Raw genomic sequence first — 27,512 nt, forward strand, 5'->3', positions numbered from 1 at the left:
ATTGTAGATAGAGTTACAAGAATTGGAGAGGGCGTGGGCTATATTTTTCTGTATCTAATGGAGACATAAACATGTTTGACGTAACTCCACTTATGCCATTTTTCCATGAGGGGTGCGACGTATTGACTTGTCATTCTAATAATAATATTTAATTGTTAAGCGTACGACTATTTTTCATTTAAAAATGTACATAAGTTTGTTATAGAAATGATTATGAAAATGTTTCATCAGATACAACATAATGGTTTAATTTTTACTACCTATATATGTAGTTAGAAATAGGTGATAAAAATAATGTATACTAACAGACATTAACGGCGCTTGCGGCGACGAGCATCAATATGGCACTAAACGTTATCACGATTGACGCCATTGCGCCAGAAACAGATATTACAATAATAAATACGCAGTTAATAATAAAATTTAGCGTCTGCAATATACACACTCTGAGATGCTACTGATGTTAAACATGGCGGTACTACAGCTTAAGCGTACAACACTGATTCATTGGAATAAGGGTTTTCACTGTTTAAAGCTCGAAAATTGTGCTCACTATAAATTGGTTAACTAATGAAACTGACCCAATCTAAAAAAACAAGGATTTGGACAGTTTTTTGATCATTTGCGGTCATGTTTGATGCGTTAGTTAAATAATCTACATGTTTAATGTGTGGCGATTTCGGTAATGCAAATTTTAATGCGGCATTGCTGTAACTGTGAATTTCGTTGAAAATAAAACTACATATGAGCGTATTCAAACAATTTTATTTATTTATTTCATACAATAATGTATTAATATATATTTTTTTATTTGTTTATAAAATATTATTAAATTATAATGCAGTTTCAATTCAATTTAAATCCAATCGTTGATTTTTTTACATTTTTGTTTCATTAAGGTGTACTTGTCTAGAATAATAATATTATTTTTTATTACTAATAATCAAACTTAGAAATAATTTTATTTTGAAGTACCTAAAACTACGTATTGACTTTTTAAGATTTTGTAGCTGTAAAATTATAATAATAATGCACTACAAAAAGTTTATGTAACATTACGCGAGTTTAATTTTAATAAATAAAATTGAGTTTATGGAAATATCATAAATAGGTATTATATTGCATTATTTTAAAGCCCTTCGGTACAATTGGTCTACTTCGTCGATCTGTCCACTTTCACTATTCGTCTACTTTCCTGATCGCTCCACTTGTTTTTCCTATTTCGTTTACTTTCCTCTTTGGTCTACTTTCCCATTTGGTCTACTTTCCCGATAGATCTACTTTAATGATGCGTCTACTCAGATAATCTATATATAGTAATAGTAATAGATAAATACAGAGTACTAAAAAAACCGACCTCAAAAGTTCCTGGAATTACATCTATTTGCCAAGTTTTATTGACATCGGTTACCGAAAAGTGCAGACATCCGGATTGACGCCCTAGTTTGCCACCCGTAGCGGAGGAATATTTTCGTTCAATTTAAATGGGACCACTACTAAGGTACCCTCTTTCCAATAAAAAAGATTCATCAAAATCGGTTTCCAAATGCAGTTGAGTTATCGCGTAACATACATTAAAAAAATACAGTCGAATTGTGACCTTCCTCCTTTTTTGAAGTCGGTTAAAAAAACTGTCTACTTGATATTGTTTTTTTCAAATCATGGTTAACGTAAAGCGGCCATCATTATCAAAAATATCAATATCATCATTATCACAAACTGCCTTTGAAAATTTGTAAAATGAATTTTTTCTCGTAAAATTTTATTGACTTACATAAAATTTTATTAACTTGCAAGGTGGACTATTTGGATCCTTATAGTGGACCGATCGGGAAAGTAGACGAAACGGGAAATGGGCGAATCGGGTAAAACAAGTGGACCGATCGGGAAAGTAGACGAATAGTGAAAGTGGTTCGATCGTGAAATAGACGAAATGGGAAATAGACGAATCCGGAAAGTGGACCATTTGGACAAGTGGATCGATCAGGAATGCAGACGAATAGTGAAAGTGGACCGATCGGGAAAGTCGACCGATTGTACCTACCGAAGGGTTTTAACCCTATAGGTTGGCTACACTTTATTTCTACATATATATCTAACTGGATAGAGAAAACAATCATCATTTTCAGTAATGATGGAGCCATACAAACTTTGAAAATAGAATAAATTGTCAGACATTTAAATATTTATAAATTTAAAAGACTATATTTCGTCGTAATGTCATTTTATAATTATTATAAAGATGTTTTACTATTATTAACCTACCAACAAATTAAGCTTATCTTTATTATACCGCGTGGCATTCTACTTTTGAAACTAAAAATCCAACAAAAGCACTATTTTCTCATACGCAAAGTCTTCATTTGGTCGGCGACAATAAGCGCCCAATTACACAACGAGAGAGTGTTCACGCGGCCGCCAAGTTAACACGCCTTCATGTACATTAATGGCGAATCTGTATCCTATTTACTAGGCAACAACATTTAAATTCCTCTGAATAATACAACCGCGCGATCGCAGCGCGGTCGTTAAATGAAGGTGTGGTAACTGGGCGGTCGCCTCGCGGCGGCCGTGCAGAAACTTTTGCCTCGTGTAACTGGGCGCTTACTGTATTGCTCAAAAATGTATTATGTAATACATTATGTATCTTGAAGGCATTTAAAATAAAATATTAAGATGTGAGTGTGATTGCTTTATTAACAGTTTTCATGTAAATAATTTTATGTGACAATTAGGGTACCTTCCAGTACTTTTAGAGTAAAAATTCCAAATTTCAATTTACAATAATGTAGTATAATCCACCTATTCACCCGCTGCCGTATCTAACATTTTTGTTACTCAGTTTTTAAAAGGGTACTTTGAAATTAGACGCTGTAGCGGCGCGGCTATAGCGCTTCAGTAATTTTAATTCACTAATTGTGACTGCAAAAGTGGCGCGCGCGTCGCTACAGTTGTGTTTTTTATAATACCAACTGCGCTTCTAATAATTTAATTGGGTGATATTCATTCATAATGACATTTGTTATTTAATTTTAATCTATCCCTGTTGAGCTGCGGCCACGGCAGTAATGCACTGATTAAAGACATTTACGTACTCCTGTGGCAAAGACCCGGAACATCCGTAGCCCCCTAATTTGTGTATCGCGATGTAGTCGTAACAGTTCACCTGCCCATCTTTATTACAGTCCTGAAAAAATGAGAGAAAAGTGTAAATTAGGAGAACACGATTATCAAACAATTTAAATTACGAACAACTTACAAGTTCTGGAATATCTGGCAATGGTCGCCAGAGGAAAAATTAATAATCTTTATTTCAAACGTAACATATTAAATATGAAATGGTGAAATTTACAATCCAAAGGCACTAAGGCTTCGTCAATTCGTGCTGAACAGAAAGTGAAATTTGCGCAAGAGACTTCGTCAAATATTCCTCACCTTTTTTAGGTTAGGAACATTGAAATCTTACCCTGTATCACTATACATATATAGACACCTGCTGAACCAACCACAACCCAGAGCGGTGATCGCAGCCCCTGACCCAGTCATGAGTCGGCTACCCAACGTTTTTTTAAGTAAATGGATTTGCTCTTGACGACTACCTAGGCCTGGAGCAAACATAGGGTCCACGATGGAACGAGCTCGCCTAGAAGATGCCTATTCAATTGCACCTCAAAAGGTACCGGATTGGATACTCTGGTTGTGTACTAAATAAATGGATATTGCGGACTCTTGAAAATTTTGGCAATATTGATCTTGGTTTTCTAACGGTTTTCATTTGTCCTAGTATTTTACGGCACATTTGTTATGAAGCATTTGTTATACTCATAAACTATTTTTCATAAAGCAGAATTTCTGAAACATACCTATACCTATTAGAAAAAAAATTAAATATACACTATAGATGTAGAAATACTAGCTACATCTAATACTACCTTAGATGATGGAAAAAGAATACTACAAATCGAATAAAACTGGGGAAGCTATTTATTTATGTGTATTATGTTTGATGTCACACGATGAAATGCAAATCGCAGTGAAACATATAATCGATATCTATCTGTAGATGGAATGTCTTTGGTCGAGCGAGTTACGGTTTTTTCCGTAAGCGAAGTGAACCGCTTCGGGGCATTCCTGGAATATCCCAATACCTCCAATGAACTTTTTTTTCACAAAATTGTGAGAGCATAATATTAGTAAACAAATATGGCCGTTTACAAAAATAACAGAAAACGACAATAAAGTTGGCGTAGTGTTGATTGGAGGTATCGATCCATAACACAGGGTTGAAACCCGAGTCACATAATAAGCCTCTTGGCATGCTTTTCCTGGATGACTGAATCCAAGGTGGTCAGTTGGTATTTAGCCAGATTATTGCATGGCCATGGATATAAAGATTTTTCCTGACTGCTCAAGCCAAGTAATGTTAACAAATGTGCGTGTCAGTAGTGCCAGTATGGGCATACTGGTTGCAGCGAAAGAGCTGTCGCTGGTCAGTCAACCCGTAACCATAGAGCGTATAATTGTTTCTAAACAATATGAAAATAATAAATAATGCCGCTGGAAGAAACCTGTAACTTAGTGATAATCATTTAGTGAATAACCACGAAAGTCTTCAAATTCATCATGACAATTTATTTTCTGCAAAACTGAAGTGTGATAAGATTTTTTTTATATTTAAATATGACAACAGAACTCATTAGTAATCAGTGACCGTTTTTGCTTTGAATACAATATCGAAGTATAGACTATCTACTAAGTATAGGTACACATATATTTTTAGACAAAGCGCAGAAATAATGCCGCCTACACATTATGTGACAAGACACGAAAACGACATTGGTATAGTTGTTAATATTCAACAAATTTCAAGGTCTTACCTAACAATTTGGTGAGTGATTTTTTCCAAGTTATGATTCTAATCGTCTTTTGTTCCCTACTTTTGCGATTAATTATAACTTAAATACAGGGCGACATTTCATCAAATCTGTAGTCTGATATATTTTCGTCGATAGTAAAATAATGTTGTCTGATGTTCAGTAAAAACGTGTAACGTAACAGTATACTTTACAGACATTCAATAAAACAACAATAATTAAAACAAAAACGTTAACGTTATTGATCTAAACTAATATTAAAAACTAACTAATATCCATGCCGAGTTCTTTTCAACAACATTTTTGACATTGAGTATATAAGCAGAAATAGAGACGAAATGTAATTTAATTTGTTTGAAAACTATTCTGCCAAATCATTACTGTGAAAACTGCGTTCCGATTGGCCAGCCCGAATTCGAAACATTTGATCGGTGTCGTCAATTGTTTCACTTCAAAACGACCAGTTTAACTTGAGCTTTGATGTAAATTATATGGACGAAAATTGCATTTGCATTGCAAAATTACATATTTAATATTTAATTACCGATGAAATTTGATTCCGTTTGTTTGTAATTAGATGTTTTGCTGTTTTTTCCGCACCACCGAATGGAAGAGCCCCCATTGTTAGATATATTATCTTTATTACAATAAATACAGAATATTTTTGGAATATACGGAGACATACACAGGTCAGTTGTTGACGGTGTACTATTTCAGTTTTGTAATTTGTAATTTCAGGGCAAACGAGAGTTGATATTTAAAAGTGATAAGGCCCATTTATTTATTTATTATCTTATTCTTATACATTTATTTCTGATCATCGGATGAGATGGACAAGGTGGCGGTACAATTTATTGAGTAAGGGCACAGTTGCTGAGAGTTTTTTTACACATAGGACATTAATTATGTTTTGTGTGGTTATCACGCTGGTGCAGCATGATAACCGTTCGGCCACGGAGGCAGTTAATTAATGTCCTATGTGTAAAAAACTCTCAGCAACTGTGTCCTACCCGGACTTCAGCTGCTGGACTACTCAGTTCCCGTGAAAGATTATTATAATTTAAGTATAGGTTAAAATTTATTAGTCATCTAAACAACTCCTATTTGCCAATTAGAAGTATGTTTGAAAATAAAAGTAAAAAAATAATTTCACAATAGCTCACAAAACGTTTGTCTCATTCTGGGTTAAGTAGATATATTTTCACGGTTTCTTACAATATTCTAATGACAATTTTATTGACGTGTAGAGAGACAAATTTTACGTTCAGAAGTGGCATAATATTGAATTTCACGTGTTTTGAGTTATAACACTATTGTAACAGCAGTGCGATATATGAAATTTTTGTATGTATCAGGGGGTCTACTCTCGATCTTCGAAACAATTACTGTCAAATAAGTAATATTCGACAAAATTAAAAAGACAAGTATCCAGTATGAAGCTTCATTCGCATCACGCGTCTTTTCATTTGGTCAAGTATAGCTTACTTGGCAGTAATTGTTTCGGACGGAGATCGAGAGTAGACCCCCAGTTCCGAATCCGAGAAAACACGGTCCGAAGTGTCACAGGGATCATTTTATCTCTAGGTGTACAAGCGATATTCGTATTTTATCGGGTTCTAATCGGGCTTAGTGCACAAGCGACATCCGAAGTGGGCCCGAGTTTTCTAGATTTGTATACTCTCGGATTCCGAACGAATACGAATCGAATGCAGAGCGTTAACGCGCATATTCTTCTTTTGTCGTCGACAAACAACTTTGAATAACAGACGTTTACGTAGCTAAACAAGATCAAAGATTATATAAAACATTACAAGGTTAGCCGGATTGAAATTGGATTTTTTTGTTATACAACTGTGTATTTTAAAGTATATATGAATATCATCGAGTATATAACCAGAAATAGAGACGAAATAAGGGCCGTATATTCCTGGTAACACATTAGCGATACAGCTCTTATAAATATCAACTCTCGTTTGCACTGAAATATAGACAGGTCAACTACTGATCTGTGTGTACGTCTCCGTATATTCCAAAAAATATTCTGTATTTATTGTAATAAAGATAATATCTCTAACAATGCCGTGTTATTCTATTCGGTGGTGTGGGAAAAACAGCAAAACATCTAATTACAAAACAAACGAAAAACATTTCATCGGTAATTAAATATCAAATATTTAATTTTGCAATTTTCGTCCATTATAGCAAAGCTCAAGTTAACTGGTCGATTTGAAGTGAAACAGTTGACGACACCCATTGACGACACCCGTCAATTGTTTCGAACTCGGGCTAGCCAATCGGAGCGCAAGTTGTCACAGTAATGATATGGCAGAATAGTTTTCAAACAAATTAAATGACATTTCGCCTCTATTTCTGGTTATATACTCGATGATGAACATGAGTAGGTTGTGGTTGAAATGAATAATAATCGCTGTCAGAGACGGTGATCGGAATAATAATAATAATAATGTAAATGCATTATTATTAATAATAATCATCATATTCGATTCAGACTTGATTTCGGCCGTAAGGGTAAAATGGAGAAAGGTATAATAATAATTATGTGCCAAATAGCCACATCAATTACCGATTAAAAAAAATTATATTCCAAATTGGTTCGCGAATCGAATCCGGGACCTCCACATCCAACGCTCACAGCGCAAATCGCTGGTCCATCGAGGTCGTCCAATCGGAATAGGTAGGGTACATTTACTTTAAATTCAAGGCGGCAATACATAATAGTATAGACTGAATAATACTCTCACCTCACCTCTGAAGTGTTGCATTGTACTTTGTTTTGTATTATGTGTAATTAGTAATTATTTTACAACGAGAGTATAATAATAATATAATATAATATAATATAATATAATATAATATAATATAATATAATATTCAGAAAACAGTTTTGTTATTGTAATTAAAAATAAAACTATTTTGGTATTATGATTCAAACAAAGAAGAAACATAAAGAAAAAATCCTTCGATCCGGTTGGAACCTTACTAGGGTCAGACGTAGCGTGCAGCTACGTAGTAAAAAAAGCATGATATCTAATAAAAATAAAATTGCATTTAGTATAGTGACATCTCTGTCAGTCTTGTGGTAGCTGTAAAGATTCCTGGCCGAGTGAAGAAACTTTCATAAGTTCTCACAGGTGGCGTGGCAAAGAAAACCGTTAAAAACCCAATACGAAGATCTGCAACAAGCAGAAATTCGTAAGATCTGAAGGCTCGATCCGAAGATCAGTTCAGATCTATGGATAATAACAAACAATAATAACAAATGAATTACAATAAGTATTTATTTCAATGAATATCACTAGTTTGAATATTAATACTCATACAAAAATCGAATAAGAACAACGAAAAATTCCTTCGACGGTCCTGGCTGAGTGACGAATAAACGTTCAAAGGTTTCTCACATATGACGCTACGGCAAGATTAGCAACAAGCACGTAGAGAAATTTGTGAGGTCTGCTGATTCGTTCCGTAGCTCAATAGAGCTAGGAGACCAGTTAGCCCCGGTTTGGCAAACAGATACTGGCTCGTATCCACCCATATCGCAACAATTTTGCGTTTTTGATCGTTCTTTGTAGCAATAATAATAACAAATATATTACAGTTCGAGAAACCTGTAGCTAAGAATACTATTTTGAGCCCCTTGCCTAGGTACTTACTATCTTACGTTTCGTGAAAACAAGCCCTTTCTTTTCTGATTTCACGAAATGTACATATAATACAGACAGCATATTTTTTTCATACTGAACCGTCATTACAATTTAGTAGCTCTTTGTGAAAGAGCTCGTCCAGGGAAGTGTCGCTTACTAATTACTTATTTCTGCCGCCAAGTAGTAATGTCAGCATTAAAATTTGATTGGTTATGGTCTAAGTTTTTCCACTGTTACGGCAAGCGATAGGAATGTGTCCTTCCTTTCTTTCTTCCTTCGACTTACAAAAAAAACAATAGTTTAATTGCAGCAATAAGTTTTGTTGATGTTTGTTGTTTTTAGTAATATTTTTTTTATAACAAGGAAGTAATGTAGCGTGCTCACCTGTCCGTATCTCCGCATGTAGCCTTGGACAGTTTGCGCCGCGCAGTACGGGTCGTTCGCGCAGGTAGGATACGCTGCAACGAAATAAACAGCAAATTGTTACATTTAAATCACATTTTCACGGAGTTTCCTATTTTATAAACACGCGCAACATAAAACAGTGGACAAAATAAGATGACAGACAATATTGTAGACTCTGGGTAATTTTATGACTTTATTTATTTTAGACTTATTATCTATAGTAGTCATTAACAGGTTCTAAGGGAATCACTACATTTATCGACAAGAAATCTTGAACGCTTGAAACGGCCAAAAAAGGTTCATTCATAAGAGCGAAAAAGGCGTGCGTTTCGTTTCGGCTGTACGAGATGAATTCCGATCCGAAAATGCCTTATTCAATACCGAAGTCTATGGATGGAAAAACCTCAAAAAAATATTATTAGCAATCTAGTAAAAATAGACCTCCTTGTGAAAGAGTTCGTCCAGAGAAGTACGTAACTAAGTAAGTAAGTGCCACCTTACATATTTCTGCCGCCAAAACTTTATGGTGCATACAGACCTGGCGAATGTTTGCGACAGGCTTGCGAGCTGCACACGAGCAAGTTGCGCGACCTGTTCGCGTACAGTTCGCGCGCCACATATAACAACATGCATTTAAATGCACGCAAGTAGCGCGCGTTCACATTCACATTCGCCAGATCTGTACGCACCCTTAATATGAGCATTAATGTGTTCCGATTTTGAAGGGAAAGGGTGCTGGTAAAATTACAGGCACATGAGACTTGTCAACTTATGTCTCAGGGTGACCGGCGCAGTGGCAATACCTGTCAAATCTTTTCCATTTGCTTAGAAGCTTTTGCAAGCTTAGAGTGGCACTGCAACTGCTACGGACAAGGGTGTCGCTTGTTATCAGGCGCACCACTTGTTCGTCCCATCAGTTGTCATCATAAAAAAGGTACTTAGATTACTTAGGAAGGCTTATTTTGTATCAATAAGTTCTAAAATAAATCAGAGGATCTTTAATTAGCAAACCGAGTTGCGACTTTCGTTACCGATCTTAACAATCGTCCTCCTTCCTCTTACAATCTTCCGCCAACTAGGCAGCTCTTGTATTCAATATGAGTAGGTAACTTACAACAAAAGTTAGAAGACATGCTAAATACATAGTATATATTATAATATGAGACAATGACTATTTAAAATTTAGATTCCATTACGTAATCGTTAGGTCATTAATTTGAATACTGGTTCGCTATATGGGTATAATATTCGAGCAGTACTAATCATAAATATGCACGCGTAATAAAGTCAGTACTATATTTGGCGCCACAATTTTGATGCAAAAAAATTCCGAAAAAATATTTTTCTACTCCTGCAGGTACTTTAATCTGTTACTTACAACAATTTCTTAGCATGTTACAAAGGCGCTCTTTTAAATTCTGAAACAAAAATCTATTGTCTATGGTACTCGCTACTGAACTGAAAAACGCGTCACTAAATTTGTGAAATTATTGAAATTAAAATTATTTTATTAGATAATATCTCAAAATGTTACACAACAGGTACAAAGGCAACCATTTGGCAAAAAATAACTATTTAAAACATTGACTTACAATTATATGGACGTCGGGTCCGCGCTAAAAAGTGTCCGGACTTATAAGGCGCTAAAATCGTATACAGAGCGCCAAACTCCGCTTTAGTCTTCATTTGTTCTACTGACAGCGCGATACTGCGATGACATTACAATTTAAATTTCGAATAGGTTGACTTGGGACATTTTTTTCGTGGTTTTTGTATTAGACCCGTCGTCCATTTATTTGTAAGTCAATGATTTAAAAACAATATAATACTGTACTAAAACCTCACCAAGTCATACAAAGTAGGCTTACATGAATGTATGAAAATCTCAGCGAAATGAATGTTCTTACCATCAGGCTGATCAGGATTCTGGCCGCGCACCGTCGGTTTGCCAGCATCTGCCCAATAGGCCCAGGTGATGTGGAACAAACCGCAGTGGTCTCCTTCACAACCTTGGCCTTGCTTGCAGCCGGAAACGGCCTGGCAGAGACAGCCCAGGCATACTTCAGTTACAGGCTGGCTGTTTGCGTTAGGCAATTCGGCTGAAAAAAAAATAAATTTCAAGGTAAATAACATTTTTTTTACGCACGCACTCAACATAGCCCCGCACTAGGGAAACCCTGTGTCGCGGGTGCCATGGACACATACATAGATAACCACAAATTACACCCAAAATGTAGGCCATACAAATATTTCTTCCGGCCCGGGAATCGAACCTGGGACCTCTGCGTGGTAGTCCGGCATGGTAACCGTTCGGCCACTTAGGCAGCTAAATTGCACAATGTTGTGATATCAAATGAGACCCATCAAATATTAGTTTTGGTCGCATTTTGGTTAAGAAGTACGAACGAACAAGTAAAGTAATTTATAAATTATTAATACAAGGTGTTCACGTCACGTGACAAAAACGGACAACCTGGCCGGACATAAATTTGCAACGTGACGTTATTAGACTATTCGGCAGTGCCATCTGCGCTACAGATCGAGATAGCCGACATTACAAATTTCTCTCTTTGTTACAAATCTTTTGTATTCTTTTTTTTGGCTTTTATCGCCCTATCTGGCATAAAACGCAGCACGGGGGTCTACATCGTTCTTCGTCCGACATTCGTTTGAAGCAGTTACTGTCAAATAAGTAATAGCCGACCATTATCAAAAGTTAAATAACTTGGTCGAGTAGTTTTAGTTTCTTTTAATTTAGTAGCAGTAGAGCTTCTTGTGAAAGAGTTTATCCAGGGTAGTACTACCACCTTACCTATTTCTGCTGCCAAGCAGTAATGTCAGCATTACTGTGTTTCTGTTTTGAAGGATAAGGGTGCTGGTGAAATTAAAGGCATATGGGACTTGTCAACTTATGTCTCAGTGTTACGGGCGCAGTGGCAGTGCCCCTCAGATCTTTGCGATTTTGCTCTGAGAGCCGCTGCAACCGTTATGAATAGGCATGTACCTTACCATCAGGCGCACGATTTGTTCGTCCCGTCACTTGATATTATAAAAAAAAGTACTTAATTTGTTAAACTGGTTTGAAAGTAGTTTACAAATGTAATGAGCAAGCAGTTTATTTAATTTACAATTATATTACGTACTGCTTATAAATTAATATCCAAACGCGATAATTAATCTTAAGGCTAAGTGGACAGTACCTAACAAAACATTACAATTACAAAATTGTAATGGTAATAGAAATATGTAAAATACAATTGATGCAAACAAATGGAATCGTGGAATTAATACATTGCGAGTACATTAACAACAATGGAATATATATCCGAGTCACATAATACTAATAGTACTAACACATAATAGTCTCTGGTAACGTGACCATTATTTTTTCCTAAGAGCGGGACGCCAGTCAATTTATTACTATTAAAAAAAAAACACGAAAAATTTAATGATTAAAATTAAATAAAAAAGGACTAAAAATGTTGATCAAATATTAAAAAAAACTAAACTTGTCTAGTTTGGTGGGCTGGCAAAATATTTTTCGCCTTCCCGCCTTTTTTGAAATTAATGTCACACGTGTCTTGTATAAAGACATATGGTAACGTTAGTCTCTGATCAAGTTTCTAGATAGATTCCCGCCAAGAGCTTCTTGATGCCCGCGGAAACTATATAGTGGTAAGTTAAAACGTGCAATTAAAGGTATGATTATAGACAAATTTATAATTAACTTCGTTCTCCATTTTACAAAGAATATAAGGTAAGAATATAGAGGTACTGGGCACTAAGTTGGTGTAATATTAATCGAAAGAATGTACTACAGAGTTCAACAACTACTTTACCAAAACAAACTTCATCTTTTCAAGAAAAATATTGCAACCTTGTATGCATATCACGCAGTCGCCATAAACAAATATATCGAAATGTGTATGCAAATACGAATCGACTTGTCACAATGCAATAAATTCTATCAGGAGTCAAGGTGCTTGTGCCATTGGCTTGCTGTTGTTAAGGTCACGTGCCTGCTGAGTGGTTTCACCTTAGATTTGAGGAATCTATTAATTGGCAACGCCCGGACAACGAATGAAAAATTTTAATTTACAAATTTACTTGAGTCGTATTTTATTTTTCAGTAATAATTGTTACCTTTGTACATAGGTATTAGTTGCCATGTATGTTAATATATATGTTGTGACGACTTCAGTAGCTTAACATTTACATAACGTTTTACATTGTGGACCCTGGATGTGGTCGCCCTGGTTCGATACCCGGAAATGAACTTTTCTAAATTGGTTCTGGTTTGGGTGTTCTGGGCAGTGCTCCAGAGTAAATTCCAGTGTTCTGATATTCTAATTTGATACCAGGCAATTGGTATGGTTGTCTGGCACTAAAAAATAATAGCACTTTTACTAAGGTAGTGACCCGTGACTGACTGTAGTGACACGTTTAGCTAATAATAAATATTGTGTGTGCAAATGTTTATCTACTTTACGAATGAGCAGTAGAGTTTAATCAATATGGCGATTTCAAGTGTAGTTTATTTACAAATGAAAGAAATACTATTTCAGTTTGAGTAAAATTAAAAAATAAACGAATTTTGTTTAGAAGGTTTCGGGTATTTTAAAGTAATCCTATGGCAATATTCACTTTAGCACTTGACAATTCTTATGCTGGTTAAGGCCTTACTGGCTATATGACATCATTGTTTTATCCACACTCGCATTTAGTCCTTAAATATAGGTACGTAATCGTTATTCAACTGTGGCGACACCACCTCCTCATTTAAAATCCTGACGAACAACAATTTGAGTTCGGTGAGACGACTGAGATGAATAAGACTTGAGAAAAAACTTGTCATTAGTGAATTAAACTTTTCCGCTACTCTAGTAGACTAGTAGTGTTACGGAAGAAAATCGCATTCTTTTAAAGAGGCTACGTAACAGTAGAAACAGCATCCTGAAAATTATGCTGAAAAAATGAAGGAACCTCTCATTAGAGTAAAATCTCATGCATTTCACTTGATCTAAGTTTAAAATAATGTACCTACTGCATTGACTTTGACCTACTGACATAGTTTATAAGTCTGTTACTAATGAAATGTGGATTTAAGTTGTCCGAAAAATAAATTATTATTATTACAAGGAAAAATCTTGGTGGCATTGCACGAAGTTCATAGAATTCGAGTGATTCACGTCTTATGTTTTTTTAAGTACTATAAGCCGTTTTTTGTTTGACGAAATCAATTTTCTTGCTTTGTTGTTATAAGTTTTACGTCAGTAAAGGCGCCGAAATTTTGCTATGCTAAAATCGGCTGTAACAGACGAGCAGACAAAAGATAACAGACATAGTGATTTCATACCTTTTCGGTTTCACCAATTTCGATTAAATTTACATAATTATATTCACCTGTTGAACAACACAATTCCACAGTAAAGGTGACTAACAGCCGTTGTAGTAACCACGGTAAAATTGTACTCAATTATTTATGGTGCTTTACGTATGTACTCTAGATGGGTTTCTTCGTTTCAAATCCGGTTGCTAATATATGTATCCGTTTGAAAATTTCTGCGAATTTATTACCATGTGAATATTTTCAACGCAAAATACTTTATAATATTTTTTCAATAAGGAAAGTAAATATGTGTTATTAAATTTATGACCTATATGGAGGTTATTCGAATTTTATAGAAGTTGGTACTTGGTACTTGGTGTAACGGGCTAGTGTCCGCAACTCAAGGCGCCTATTTTGCGTGTTTTATAGAAGTTGATACTTGTATTGTTGGCCTGTCCTATTCATTTATTAGTCTGCAGGCAAGAAATTCCACTCCATGTACGTACAATAATTGTAACTTTTTGTAAAAAAAAGTGTCCTCAAAAGATTGCTTATTGGCTTTTTTATTGGAATCACATCTCTTTGCCAAGTTTTATTGGAATCTATAAATTTCCAACCAAAAAAAGAATCACAATCATAAAAATCGGTTCACAAAGTAATCGCGTATTTTGTTGTGTGTGTATGTTACACATGAATAATTTGATATCATAATTTTCGGGCTCGATACAGTTATTAATAGACAAAAATAGTTAATTTTATTTTATTATCGAGAACGGAACAAGTCGATATTTTTTTTTTGCTTACAGACAGAGTTTATACACATACATAATTTGTTTCATGTAGTGTGTATTATTTTTATGACTATCATGTGGCTTTATTATAATGTTAAGGGTAAGATATCTTCTGTATTTGCATTCAGGTAAAGTTATTAAACCTTAAAGTACACCTACCCAAAGGTGGGGCATTATTATTAATTTCGTTAATAATTTAGTTATTTCGTTCGGTGATAACGAGAGAGTTTATATCAAAAGTATTGTTTTTGTTAGTTGATTCTTTTTATTATAATGTCAAGTTGTTTACATTAATATTTTTCTTTTTCTTTTTTTTAATAAACAACAAGCGAAACTTCACGTGTTTGTAATTTCCGCATCGAAAACGATTACTGCCTTCGTTTTTTATATTATACATATAACGTCGTATTTAAGTCCTATAATATTTTTTGATAATGCATTAACTAGGGAATCCTTTTAATAGCTGCACCATAAGCTTATAGGTATAGGTTCTATTTACAATATTTGAATAAATCAGTAATACCTGCACGACATTTTCATTACTTGCCTATTTTGAGATAATGCGAGCTGCATTTAGTATTCGCAAGAACATAGTGGTTAAACAAGTAAACTCGGAGTCAAGTTTCTAGACCAGATAGACAGGATACCAGTTGAAGAAGTCCAGCGATCTCTGTGACGCTATTTGCGAATGACATTTAAATGATAACATTGCATTGAACACGGATCTTTTAGAGGTTTAGAGCGAATAGCACGTACGTTTAACAATTTACAAGGCATAAGGGATATAGTATAGTAAATTTGTCGGTGTTTTGTAGAAAGGGCGAAAGCGCCATTTTGATGGGATCAGGGGATCATGTTTTAATTTTTAACGACTGTATTAAATTCAATTTTAAAACTTAAACTTAATTAAAACCAAAACTGAGTCTTAAAACAGAACGTAAATATTTTAAAACAGTCGTTAAAACCTAAAACATGCTGCCCTGAAAAAAAAATCAAAATGGCGCTTTCGCCTTTCCTACAAACATCGACGAAATATGCTTATTAGATATTTAAGCAATAAGCAGTAAAAGGGCCTTAGTTTATTTGAAAAAAATACCCGAAAAAATATTTTCATTTCTAATGTATATAAATCGTGAATATTCTAAAATTCAATATGGACTAAAGATAATAGTTATTAAACAGGAAAATTTGTAACAAGATTTGTATGTAGATAAAAAATCTACGTGTAGTAAAGGCGTAGTCATAAAGAAGGAAATACCCCGCTAGTATTCCAGGTACCTAATCTTGCCTGTGGATCTCAATTTCAAGCATTCAGCGTCAGTATAAAAAAATCCTATCCTATAAGTGTTTTTTTTTATAGGTACTACGATTACTATAGTTCATAGTATGCGCGATATCTATACTATCTACCCACATGAAATGTCATTTTTTTATTAGTCGAACATGATATGAGTTCGAAAAACGCCTCGTGTTAAAAAAACGAATCAATTTTTCCGTTTAGTCCGAATGAATGATACAATTGTAAAGAAAAAAGTACATATACCTCGATTCCAAATATCGTTATCTATTTAAGGCATTGTAATAATTAATTTTCGTGAAAATTATAAGAACTTTCATATTTTTAAGGACGAATAGATTTAAGGACGAGAATCGAAACGTAGAATACTTTCTTACTTTTATGTCAATTTAAAATAAAAATCTCATCTGCTTGATGAGATCATGGTGGGCTCAGTTCAACTTGGCTCATGAATTCGCGCTTGCATAAACTCAGTTTCAATGTCGCCGGGGTGCTCAACAACACGTCGGCATAACGTCATCAGATCAGACTTGACACACTTTGTTGTTTTCTGATAGTTTTAGAGTCAGAAATGTTGTTTAAATGCTTCCTAAACAAGTTACAGTACCTACCTATATTAGAGCTGAATTTACGGAAATATTGTTGCCAATTTGGTCCAGTGGAAATGCTTTCCGTACTTACTATGGTGGTTTAATTACTACAATAGGAATTTAGAAATCATAAACATTTATTGCATGAACCGCCAAAATCAAGGTACCTTGTTTTTTTATATTATCAAATGACGGGACGAACAAGTCGTGCGCCTGATGGTAAGCTAAACGCCTATCCATAACAGTTGCAGTGCCACTTAGAGCTTTAAATCGCAAAGATCTGGTCATTATTCATTGAGACCGTCACCCTGAGACATAAGTAAGCAACTCCCATGTGCCTGTTATTTCACCAGCACCCTTAAAACCGGAACACAGTAATGCTGACATTACTGCTCGGCGGCAGAAATTAAGGTAGTACTTCCCTGGGCGAACTCTCTCAAGGAGCTCTACTGCTACTAGCAATTACATGCAATTTGATTCTCCAAGTTGGGCGTTTAATGTCTTAAAGCCATTAAAATTAAAATCAAACAAAATATTTAATTTTTAAATATTTGATGTTTTTTTTACAAAATTCACTGAGATTAGGTTACAGAAAACATTGTCAATAATTGCCATTTATGTGAGCGTCAAGATTGAACTGTAAGTGCTGTATTGACCATTCGTTGAACGAGATAGTCTTTTATTACATACTATACTCTATAATTATACTTTTACGTACAATAGAAGGACCTAATTTATTATTTGACATACTTTTAATGGTATGTTTAGTATTAGAAACCAAGTGACCGTTATTGCATTGATTTCTATTAAACTACGAAAACAAAAAAAAATATTTCCTTTTTTGAAAATGTGTCCATTATGCCACTGGATGAATGAACATTTAATTTTACTCAATTTTTTTTTACGATTAGGTAGGTTGCCATAGTAAAACTTGTAAGATTTCTTGTACTGAAGGTGTCAGCTAATATTATCTGTGGATCTTTAGTTAGCGATCTAACGTAAATGTCAAGAATAGTCATCTTAGTCACCACTATGTTAGCCATAGTTATTTTCTTGTCATGTCAGTCGTTCAACAAAATTTATTGGTCGTTTATTAATGAGTGTATCAACTCATTCTGATATGCGGAAGATGTTTTTTTAATCGGTTTATAACTTATTCATTTATTCCTAACCGATACTACGAATCGCGTCATTGTTATATTGCGAAGATATACATGATTAGCAATTCCAAAATGTATATAAGGTAATTTGTAGATATGGGCATTTATTATGAGTCAAGTGAAAAGGTTCTTTAAGATTTATTATTAATAATAATAATTATTATTATATGCGTGTGTAGATTGTCGCCTTAGAATAATAACGCATAGAATGATAGTTTCATATCAAACGAAATGTCACAAGAGAGGCAAAAATCAAATTCATGTAGGCTAGTTTTAGTAGTAGGTTAATTTTCGGTTTTAGTGAATATTTATATAAAAATACAAGTTGAAACGCGTTACTTCCTTGTGGAATGTGATGTTAGTATTTATTTTATGTTTGTCTGACGTATTTCTACACTCATTTACCGCACATTTCGTCATTTTTAGCTCAAATTCTTGATCTGTTCGCGGTGCAAGTTGACCTTGAGCACTGAAGGCCCGCCCGCTCGTGTAGGCCCTTTTGGCGCGCTTCAATTTGCCTCACTTAGCGTGTGCGGACTAGGTTTCTATGCGTTATTATTTTAAGATTGTCGCCTCATCCATAGCCTTAAAACTGACTTGTAAGTTTTTTGAGGCGGTGTTCCCCAACACAACACGTCGGCCGGTGTCAGGGAGTCAAGTTCAAGAACTGCCGAATTACGTGCCGTATGGAGCACCATTGCTTTTTGCATTTAAATAATTATTTCAAGCGTATTCTGCTATTAATGTTATTTAGCAGCAGTAGAGCTCTTTGTGAAAGAGTTCGTCCAGGGAAGTACTGCCACCTTACCTATTTCTGCCGCCAAGCAGTAATGTGACTATTACTGCGTTCCGGTTTTGACGGGTAAGGGTACTGGTGAAATTACAGTCACATGGGATTTCATTCAATCAACTTAAGTCTCAGGGGGAGGGGGCAGTGGCAGAACCCTTTAAGATCTTTGCGATATAAAGCTTTGAGTGGCACTGCAACTGTTATGGATAGGCATGTCGCTTACCACCAGGCGCACGACTTGTTCGTCCCGTTACTTAGTATTATAAAAAAAACTAACTTAATTAGTTATTATTAGAGTAGTTTATTCAGGGCTTGTGCAAATGTCACTAAAACGACAAGTAAAATACTGTGATATGATTTAATTGCGTGTTTAATAAGTTTTAACTTAAATTGTCTTAAACTTCCTCTGGCCTGGGCATATATTTACCCAGAAATTAGTTTCGAATGATCTAGCCCTTAAGAGTTGATACAATCTCAAATGGGTGTGGTTGATTCCGCATAACAGTGAAAGTGTTGAATCAATCGCTTTGCAAAAAAATATGTTGTAAAATTGAGGATATATATATACCTACGGTGTGAAAACATGGTTTCTAAAAATTTTCACAATGGAAAACAAACACAAACTTAAATCGAAATTTTACAAGAAAACTGCTGTATATTCAATATGCACTTTACATATACCAATTTTTTTTAAATCACCTGATCTAAATATAACACGTATAGTATACGATATACATTTTTCACATGACTTTAATTTAGTTTGTATAACAATAAATTCTGAAACAAAGCCAATGTCCCTGCCGCTGAACCCGCGCAATAGAACCGATTCAGTACAGAAAAAAATTGAATTCGAGCTGAAGCTTAAAGAATATTGGTTGACAAGAGCAAGCAGCGAGTGCCTGCAACTGACCGCTTTTGCCTGCACGCAAAAAAAAATGGCGGCAACGCGTCGTTTCTTATTACGAACAGGGCTGGGCAAAATACATGCTACGTCTTAATTGAAATACTAATTACAAAATACTTCCTTATATGTATTTAAAATACGAAATACCAAATACTTTCTTGAGGTGTATTTGAAATACAAAATACAAAATACTTTCATGGCGTGTATTTAAAATACAAAATACAAATACAAATTACAAAATACTTTATTAATATACCTATCGCAACATGTGGAAACCAATAATTTCCTTCAAAGTTTTTTCCTTCCACAATACATATCTTTAAAAAGAAGTTTTGTTTATTAGAAAAAAACTGTTAAACCAATCAATACAACCATACTACAGAGCACGTAATACGTACAATTATTATTAATACTCCCATACGAGACGAATACTTTATATGTGTGTAAATGCCGTTCATATAATACGTTCACAACACAAATTAGAAAGATGGTTCACTAAAATCATAAATTCACAATGCCGTTATAACCCTTATACCACTCTAATTATTTTGTTTGTTTTGGCTTCTGTTCCACTAAGGACTATTCTGCTAGTGTCCGGGTTGAAAAACTACTCTAACCTTAGAGGTTATAACCCTTAGAGGATGGAAAAAAAATAATGGAAAGCAGTTGTCGTAGTAGTTGCTGTAGTCCCTATCTACGGAATAAACGTACCTACCTAAACCAAAATTGTACCACACAAGTGGCGGATATAGTGTTGTACCATAATCATAGATAAGTCAATATAGACATGCAAATGTATGGTTTGAATGTTAAAACTGATTTTTCTGTTTGTAATAATTACATTCTTGCTTTGATTACAGTAAACTGTACAAATTATTTGTACAGAAAGATAATAAAAGTTTAATTAAAGTATATATAAAGTATATCAATATTCCATTTGGGAATGTTTTATGTCATCTGGAAATGTCTTATGGGATTTTAAAGTCATTATTTTGTATTTATAAATGTTCACAAATTACGAAAAGTGAATTTGCACAGAAAAAAATGTAATTTGAGAGTATATTAAAAAAAAGAAGAAATTGTAATCTAAATCTGGAGATCCCTACGCATTTCCATTCTCAAGATTGATTGATTTATTTATTTATTTATTCAGGATATTCCACATAGCAATACACCATACATTAAATTGATAATAGAAAGAAAATTTTAAAAGATTTCCAAATAATGTAAGCTGTTTTGTATTATGCATTGGTATAGAATTAATATCAGTGATTTTGATTTAGGTGAATCTTTAACACTTCCTTTTAATTTTTGAAATAAATAAAATTACTTATATAATAGTAGTAAAGTAATATTATCGATAATCATAAAATCACACATAATATTAATAATACGTTATTTGCTTAAAACATGGTATAACAGAAAATGTAACAAGAGACAGTGCCAGTACTAACATGTTTCGCATATTAAACAACCATATATTAAACTATGACGACAACAAAAATGCCACAAGAAATGTCACTCATGTCATGTCACAATGTTACAAATTAAATTTGCCAAGAATGATTAAAATCTAGATGAAATTTTACGTCTTATTTCCTGTCAAATAATTTATTTACCTGTGTCATAAAAATATTTTCATTGAAGCACTTACTTCATTTTAAACAAACATGAGTCTAATAATTTAATCTCGAGCTGTTCACATGTTGGCCGCTATTGATTTCGTTTTATGGAACTGAGAATGCTTAGTAATGAGTCTTTTTAATCAAAATTAAATATAAAGTTATTTACCTCTAAATGTAACGATGGAATTGCATTATCATGTTTTATATTACATGCTTGTAACTATAGTTACATTCAAAGTTTTATTAAAATTTACCTCTTCAAAATGAGGCGGACAAACGAAAATGGTATTTGATCCTATGTTTATATTCGGCAGACCTATAATTTCCAACCATTTTACTTTCTTTTTTGATTTGTAGGTATCATTCAAAAAAAATAACAATAATGAAATAATAAAAACCTCGTAGTCAATTGTTTTAATAACAAAATAGCGATAATATATATGCTTACAAGAACAACACTATCTCAAAATAATCGTTATCAACAATCATCAAAATATATTAACAAACAGGCAATCTGTAGTAACCAAAGCCAAATTCGGTAAGATTTATGAATAAACTACTTAAATGAGTCTAATTACATGGAGATATTTGGGTTATTGTATGATTTATAGGCAGAAAAATAATGTAATGTAACATCGGTTGATTTCCGCTTTTTCTACTGCCGCACCCCTTAATGCTGCTGCGACGCATTTTTATCAATTATTTTTATTATTATTATTTTTATAATTAACTTAATTGTTCTCACTGTCGATATTTTTGTCCATTTCGTTACAATTCTTGCGAATAATTCACTAAAACATTTGGCGAAACATTGGTTTTGACATTTGATGTACTTCCCTTTGACAACCGGAAACGGTTATCAAAGGGTACTACAAAAATGCCAAAATGAGGACAGTTGGCATTTAAGATGACGTTACGTATCTTCGATTCCCGTGTTTATCATAAATCAATGGTAGTCCTATCTCTTTTGGCTTACGACGGCACGCAGTAGTTAAACAAAGACTTATTGTCTTTTTTTATGTTTCAACATCTAAATGCATCATATACATATAACGTCTGTTATCAACTTCAACTTTTGTATCTATGGCTCCGTCGTTTTGCGCGACGATTTCGCCAACGTCAGGGTTGAAAGACACGTAGAGCAGTGGTGAGATAGATTGCCGGTTATTAAAATACTTCATAGATATGTCAATAAAACATATCCTTAGCTTTCCATAGTCAAGATTTAACCGCGAAAAGATGACTTTGACGTCTTTGACATTACCATGCAGTGTTGCCTACATTTTCCATCCTTTAAGGGCTACACACATACACACACACACACACACGTCACTATTGAGTTCAATATCATATCAATCTATGCACGTCACATAATAGGCTGTACATTGAAAAAAAAAGTATTTTGTTGAAATGTATTTTACAACGAAATTATTTGAAATACAAATTACAAAATACATTACGGTTAGGTATTTAAAATACCAATTACAAAATACATTTTTAGGGAGTAATTGAAATACAAATACAAAATACGTATTTGTATTTTAAATACGTATTTCAATTACAAGTAATTCAAATACTGCCCAGCCCTGATTACGAATATCTGCCATAATAACTATAGTCGACAGTCGATACAACGATTTATTAAACAATAACAACGACCCTTGACGCGTGGGCTCCCGGTGCCCTTCATTTGTACAAAAATTTGTCCAAAAAATTAATAGCCTGTTTGGGAAACCCAAAGGCCGGGAGCTATCTTGCAAGATGTATTGGCATAGCCGTACAAAGGGGAACGCTGCCAGCATCTTGGAAAACTTGCTGCAGGGATCAATTTATTTTTTTTTATTAGGGAACAATTCATATAATTTAATCCTAGTTTCACTTTCTAGTATTTACGCTTTTATTGTACGTTACCTGTATATTTATTAGATGAACATTGTAACAAACATGTGGATAGAACCTTGAGTTTTTAAAAATCCATATAAGCTACTTAATAGTCCAAAATTTAAAAAAAACCTTTTACGGTTGACGACTGTTTTCAAATGTCTAACTGCTAACTTTGAGCATTTTATTTATTAAATAACTAATTTTATAATTACGTAATGGTTTAAAGATAAACATATATGTGAATACCGAATTTGTTTACATCATTTATTGATCCGATTATGTTTGATTAATAATTTGTATACGAAGTCACTGAGATGTGCATCATGTTGAAATTAAGAAATAGTTATTTGTAAATGTTTTGTAAGCCAGAGTTATTAGGTTATCAAAATGAATAAATGCGTGTTTAGTATAGTTTGAAATATGAACTATGTAGTACCACCGTAGACACTGTTATTACTTCTGTAATATGGGTAATTAGTTACCTTTTTGTAAGTTTATGTGTTATTGCTTGATATTGATATATTATTATTATTATTATTGCTGGTCATGTGTCTCTACTCAGGCGAGGCCGTAGTCCGCCACGCTGGCCTATTGCGGGTTGGGGACACGTTTTCCAAGGGTCGTGAACCTTTTTTCGACGTGCAGGTTTTAATACGATGTTTTTCTTCACCCAAAAATCTCATGGGAAATTTCGAATTAAATTTCGCACTTAAATTAATATTAATTAAATTAAGTCAGAGGTGCGAACCCTGATTCGAACCCACCACGGCCTCTGCTTAAGGGGCGGCAGGTCCAATCATTAGGCTACCACGGCATTATCATAATTCTCCCGTCCACTAACAAAAGCGCGGCTAAGTGATAGATGGTCAAATATCCGTTTTAAACAGAATAAGATAGAGCACAAAATTTTCTTTTAATAATAATCTCAGTACAGAGTACTAAAAAAACCGACCACAAAAGTACGTGGAATTACATCTATTTGCCATGTTTTATTGAAATATCTCCTAGTTCGCCATTGTACGGGACTTGACACAGGAGATAATAAAAATCGGTTCTCACTACTCAAAGTATATTGAGAGAGAAAAACGCAAAACAAAAAACAAAAAAACTAAAAACAGCAAAGCAACAATTAAAATAATTGCTCCTTACAATAAAATTTAGGCGCTATTTATAAAAATGAATCTTCATGCGTGAACAGCCCACTTAGAGGTGGATGATTGTCTTCAAAATTAAATGGGACCACTGTGGAGGTATCCTCTTTCCAACAAAAAATAGTCATGAAAATCGGTTCACAAAACTGAAAAAACTGGGTTATGGTTTTTTATGATATCTCAAAAAAATATTTTGTCACTTGTTTGTTAGCGGCCGCCGTAATTATTTTCTAGACAATTTTTTTTTTAATTATATAAATGATTACCAAAATTTTATATTAAGGCTTTGTAAGTGGTACGTTGTGATACTAAGATATATAATGTAAGTTAAAAAAATATATACTAACAAACATCAGCTGCGCACGCGACGATGAGCATCAATATGGCACTGAACTTAATCACGGCTGACGCCATTGCGCCGGAAACGATTAATTACAATAATAAATAAAAAATAAATTATAAAAAGGAGCGTCAGCAGCGTATGCGCTCTGAGAAGCGACTGGCGTTGAACATGTTATTACTACAGCTTATATGGACTCCACTGATTCACCGCTATAAGGGTGTTTAAAGTATAAAGCTCGCTGATCTAGCTCACAGTACATTGGATATTGATACAAATCAAAGCAACAACCGATGAAAAACGAATTTGTATTAAACACCTGGCATGATGATGAAATGCACTACTAGGAATTTGCGAATGCTTTAGCAAGTTAGTAATAATATTGTCTGTTTATTGCGGGACAATGTAACTTTATTTCAATCAGGTAGTTACGTGTAATTTTAATTAGGTCAAATTATATACATACATACAATTACGAATATATAGGGAAATGGCGATCTCGGCGGCGGCGGCGCACCAATTTGCACTGTGGGCATTTGGTGTGGAGGTCCCGGGTTCGATTCCTATAAGGACCAATTCGGGAAATTAACTTTTCTGAATTGGTACTGGGCTGGGTGTAAGGTAGTGCCCCAGAGCGAATTCCGTTGCTCTGATACTCATAGTACAGGGGATTCTCTAGTTTTGAAACCAGTTTAAGTAGCTGTAGAGCTCCTTGTGAAAGAGGTCGTCAAGAAAGTACTGCCACCTCACCTATTTCTGCCTATTACTGACACATGGGACTTGGCAACTTACGTCTAAGGGGACGGGCGCAGTGGCTGTGACCCTAAGATCTTGAGATTTAAAGGTTTGAGTGGCACAGCAACTGTTATGGACAAGCGCGTCGCTTACCGCAGGGCATACGAATTGTTCGTCCCCTTACTTGATATCATAAAAAAATATATAATTGGTGAGCGGTGAGGTTGTTTAGCACATTAAGTATCCACCTAGCACAATTTATAATATTTACATATAAATAAAATAAAGTAGTACATAATTCGTTGAACACGGAAATTGCTTTGTTGTCGTTTTATTGACGCTAAATAATAATAAGGAGAATTTTCGAGAAACCAGTTAATTTATATTTGTGTCGTATTTATTGTGAGGATTTAATTGAGTATGTTATTTTTATCAGGGTTGCCATACAAGAACAACTGGATTCACTGTCGACGTACACATGGGAAAGTGTTCATTCGATTTTTTATTAAGAAATAGTTTAACAAGTCTTTGATCGGACACTTTAATTTATTTTATATGAGATTTTAATTATCAGTCAATGCTATCGGAGTTAATTATTATAGGTATTAACTTAAATTATTATACATGGTTTTTTGTAACGTATTAACAACCTCGGAGGGCTATATTACTTACGTCATAGACAATAACTTTATTACCTCACTAAATCGGAAAGGCTTTCTTTTTCAAAGCGTTTTTTTCAAGCTAGAGTGAAAATGGTTTTTGAAAATAGAACTTGACGATCATTGACTTACAAATTTGACGATGGAGTGTGTTGAACCCATCGAAAGGTTGAACCTAACTTTTTCTTTCGATGAAAAAAAAAAAACAATAACCACGCCATTTGTCCATACCATTGTCGTCGTTATAGTGAGGTGAAAAGTTGTGTGTTTCGTTCGGCAGCAAAGTTGTTTTGCGTCTCGTGGCTTGAAACTCTCACTACGCTCAGGATTTAATTTTTGAACAACCAACAATATTCAATCTAATGGTCGTATTCCAGAACTCTACTCAAGTCAGGACTTGAGCAGACTTGAGTATGATTTCAAGCACTGGAAATACGACCCTAATGGCAAGGACTTGCTAATATGGACTGGAATGGACTTGAGTATGATTTTCAGTGCTCACTGCAATACTCAAGTCCAGACTTGAGTATTGAGTAGAGTTCTAGAATACGACCCTAAGAATCCTTCGTTTGCTCTGATATCAATATAAGCATTCGCGTCAAACAACAACCTTGAAGCCTTGCATACAAATAACTATTGTTCCATGAAGTTTTACAGAACACATTAAATTTGCCAAAAATAAACTTTTAAGTTTTTGTTTAAGCTTTTTTAAGTTTAAGCCAACGTTTCGGGTTCTTTGCAGATTGTAAAAATAACTTAGCTATTTTTTGTTATTGTCACATAGGCGACATAGGTAACCGACAACGTACATTTATAATTATGTTTGTAAAAGGTACAGCGGGGATCATTTTAAATATAAATAGCTTTTTGAAATCTTTTTGAGGTATCCTTAAGACACATATAAAATCATTCTCACACTCTCAATTCCTTATGTGTATAAAGTGACATACAATAAATTTTATTATAAAACTTAAACGTGTATAGACTTAGTACGCACTGTACTGTGACAGTACACTGAAAACAATTGCTCTGAGCTTGTTCTATATCCAAAAAGGTCAGCAGGATATTAAACTAAGTAAGCAAAAATTAGTATACTTTTAAATAGATTAGATAAATATGTTATACTACACATTGCCTTAGGTTCTCTACACAGTGGGAGGAAATTTTGAAATTTGTGAACCGTATCTACAAGTTTATCGATTTGTCTGTTACATTTTGAAAGGTAAAAATGAATAGAGATATTTATATGATTTTTTTGTATGATAAAATAAGTGCGCATTTGACCTCCAACTCACGTGATGGAAAGTGATGAT

General features: G+C 34.2%; 2 protein-coding genes across 2 annotated transcripts in view; both read right to left on the reverse strand.

Moving 5' to 3' along the window:
- The window catches only part of LOC113231236 (invertebrate-type lysozyme 2-like), a 14,615-nt gene extending 14,227 nt beyond the window's left edge, over nt 1-388 (reverse strand). Inside the window, exon 1 of the mRNA XM_026465463.1 lies at nt 307-388. Within this exon, the coding sequence (XP_026321248.1) occupies nt 307-373 (67 nt within the window). The 5' untranslated portion in view covers nt 374-388. The remainder of the gene's footprint in view (nt 1-306) is intronic.
- A 1,341-nt stretch (nt 389-1,729) lies between these two features.
- On the reverse strand, nt 1,730-24,964 carry LOC113231237 (invertebrate-type lysozyme 3-like). Its single transcript, XM_026465464.1, has 4 exons — nt 24,813-24,964; nt 10,852-11,043; nt 8,924-8,997; nt 1,730-3,187 (listed from the first exon to the last, which is right to left on the reverse strand). The coding sequence occupies exons 1-4, from the start codon at nt 24,877-24,879 to the stop codon at nt 3,038-3,040; spliced, it is 483 nt and encodes a 160-aa protein (XP_026321249.1). The 5' UTR covers nt 24,880-24,964; the 3' UTR covers nt 1,730-3,037.
- Nucleotides 24,965-27,512: the final 2,548 nt, after the last annotated feature.

This window comes from Hyposmocoma kahamanoa, unplaced genomic scaffold (genome assembly GCF_003589595.1).
Source record: "Hyposmocoma kahamanoa isolate Upper Pololo Valley unplaced genomic scaffold, ASM358959v1 65, whole genome shotgun sequence".
NCBI classification, from domain to species: Eukaryota; Metazoa; Arthropoda; class Insecta; order Lepidoptera; family Cosmopterigidae; genus Hyposmocoma; species Hyposmocoma kahamanoa.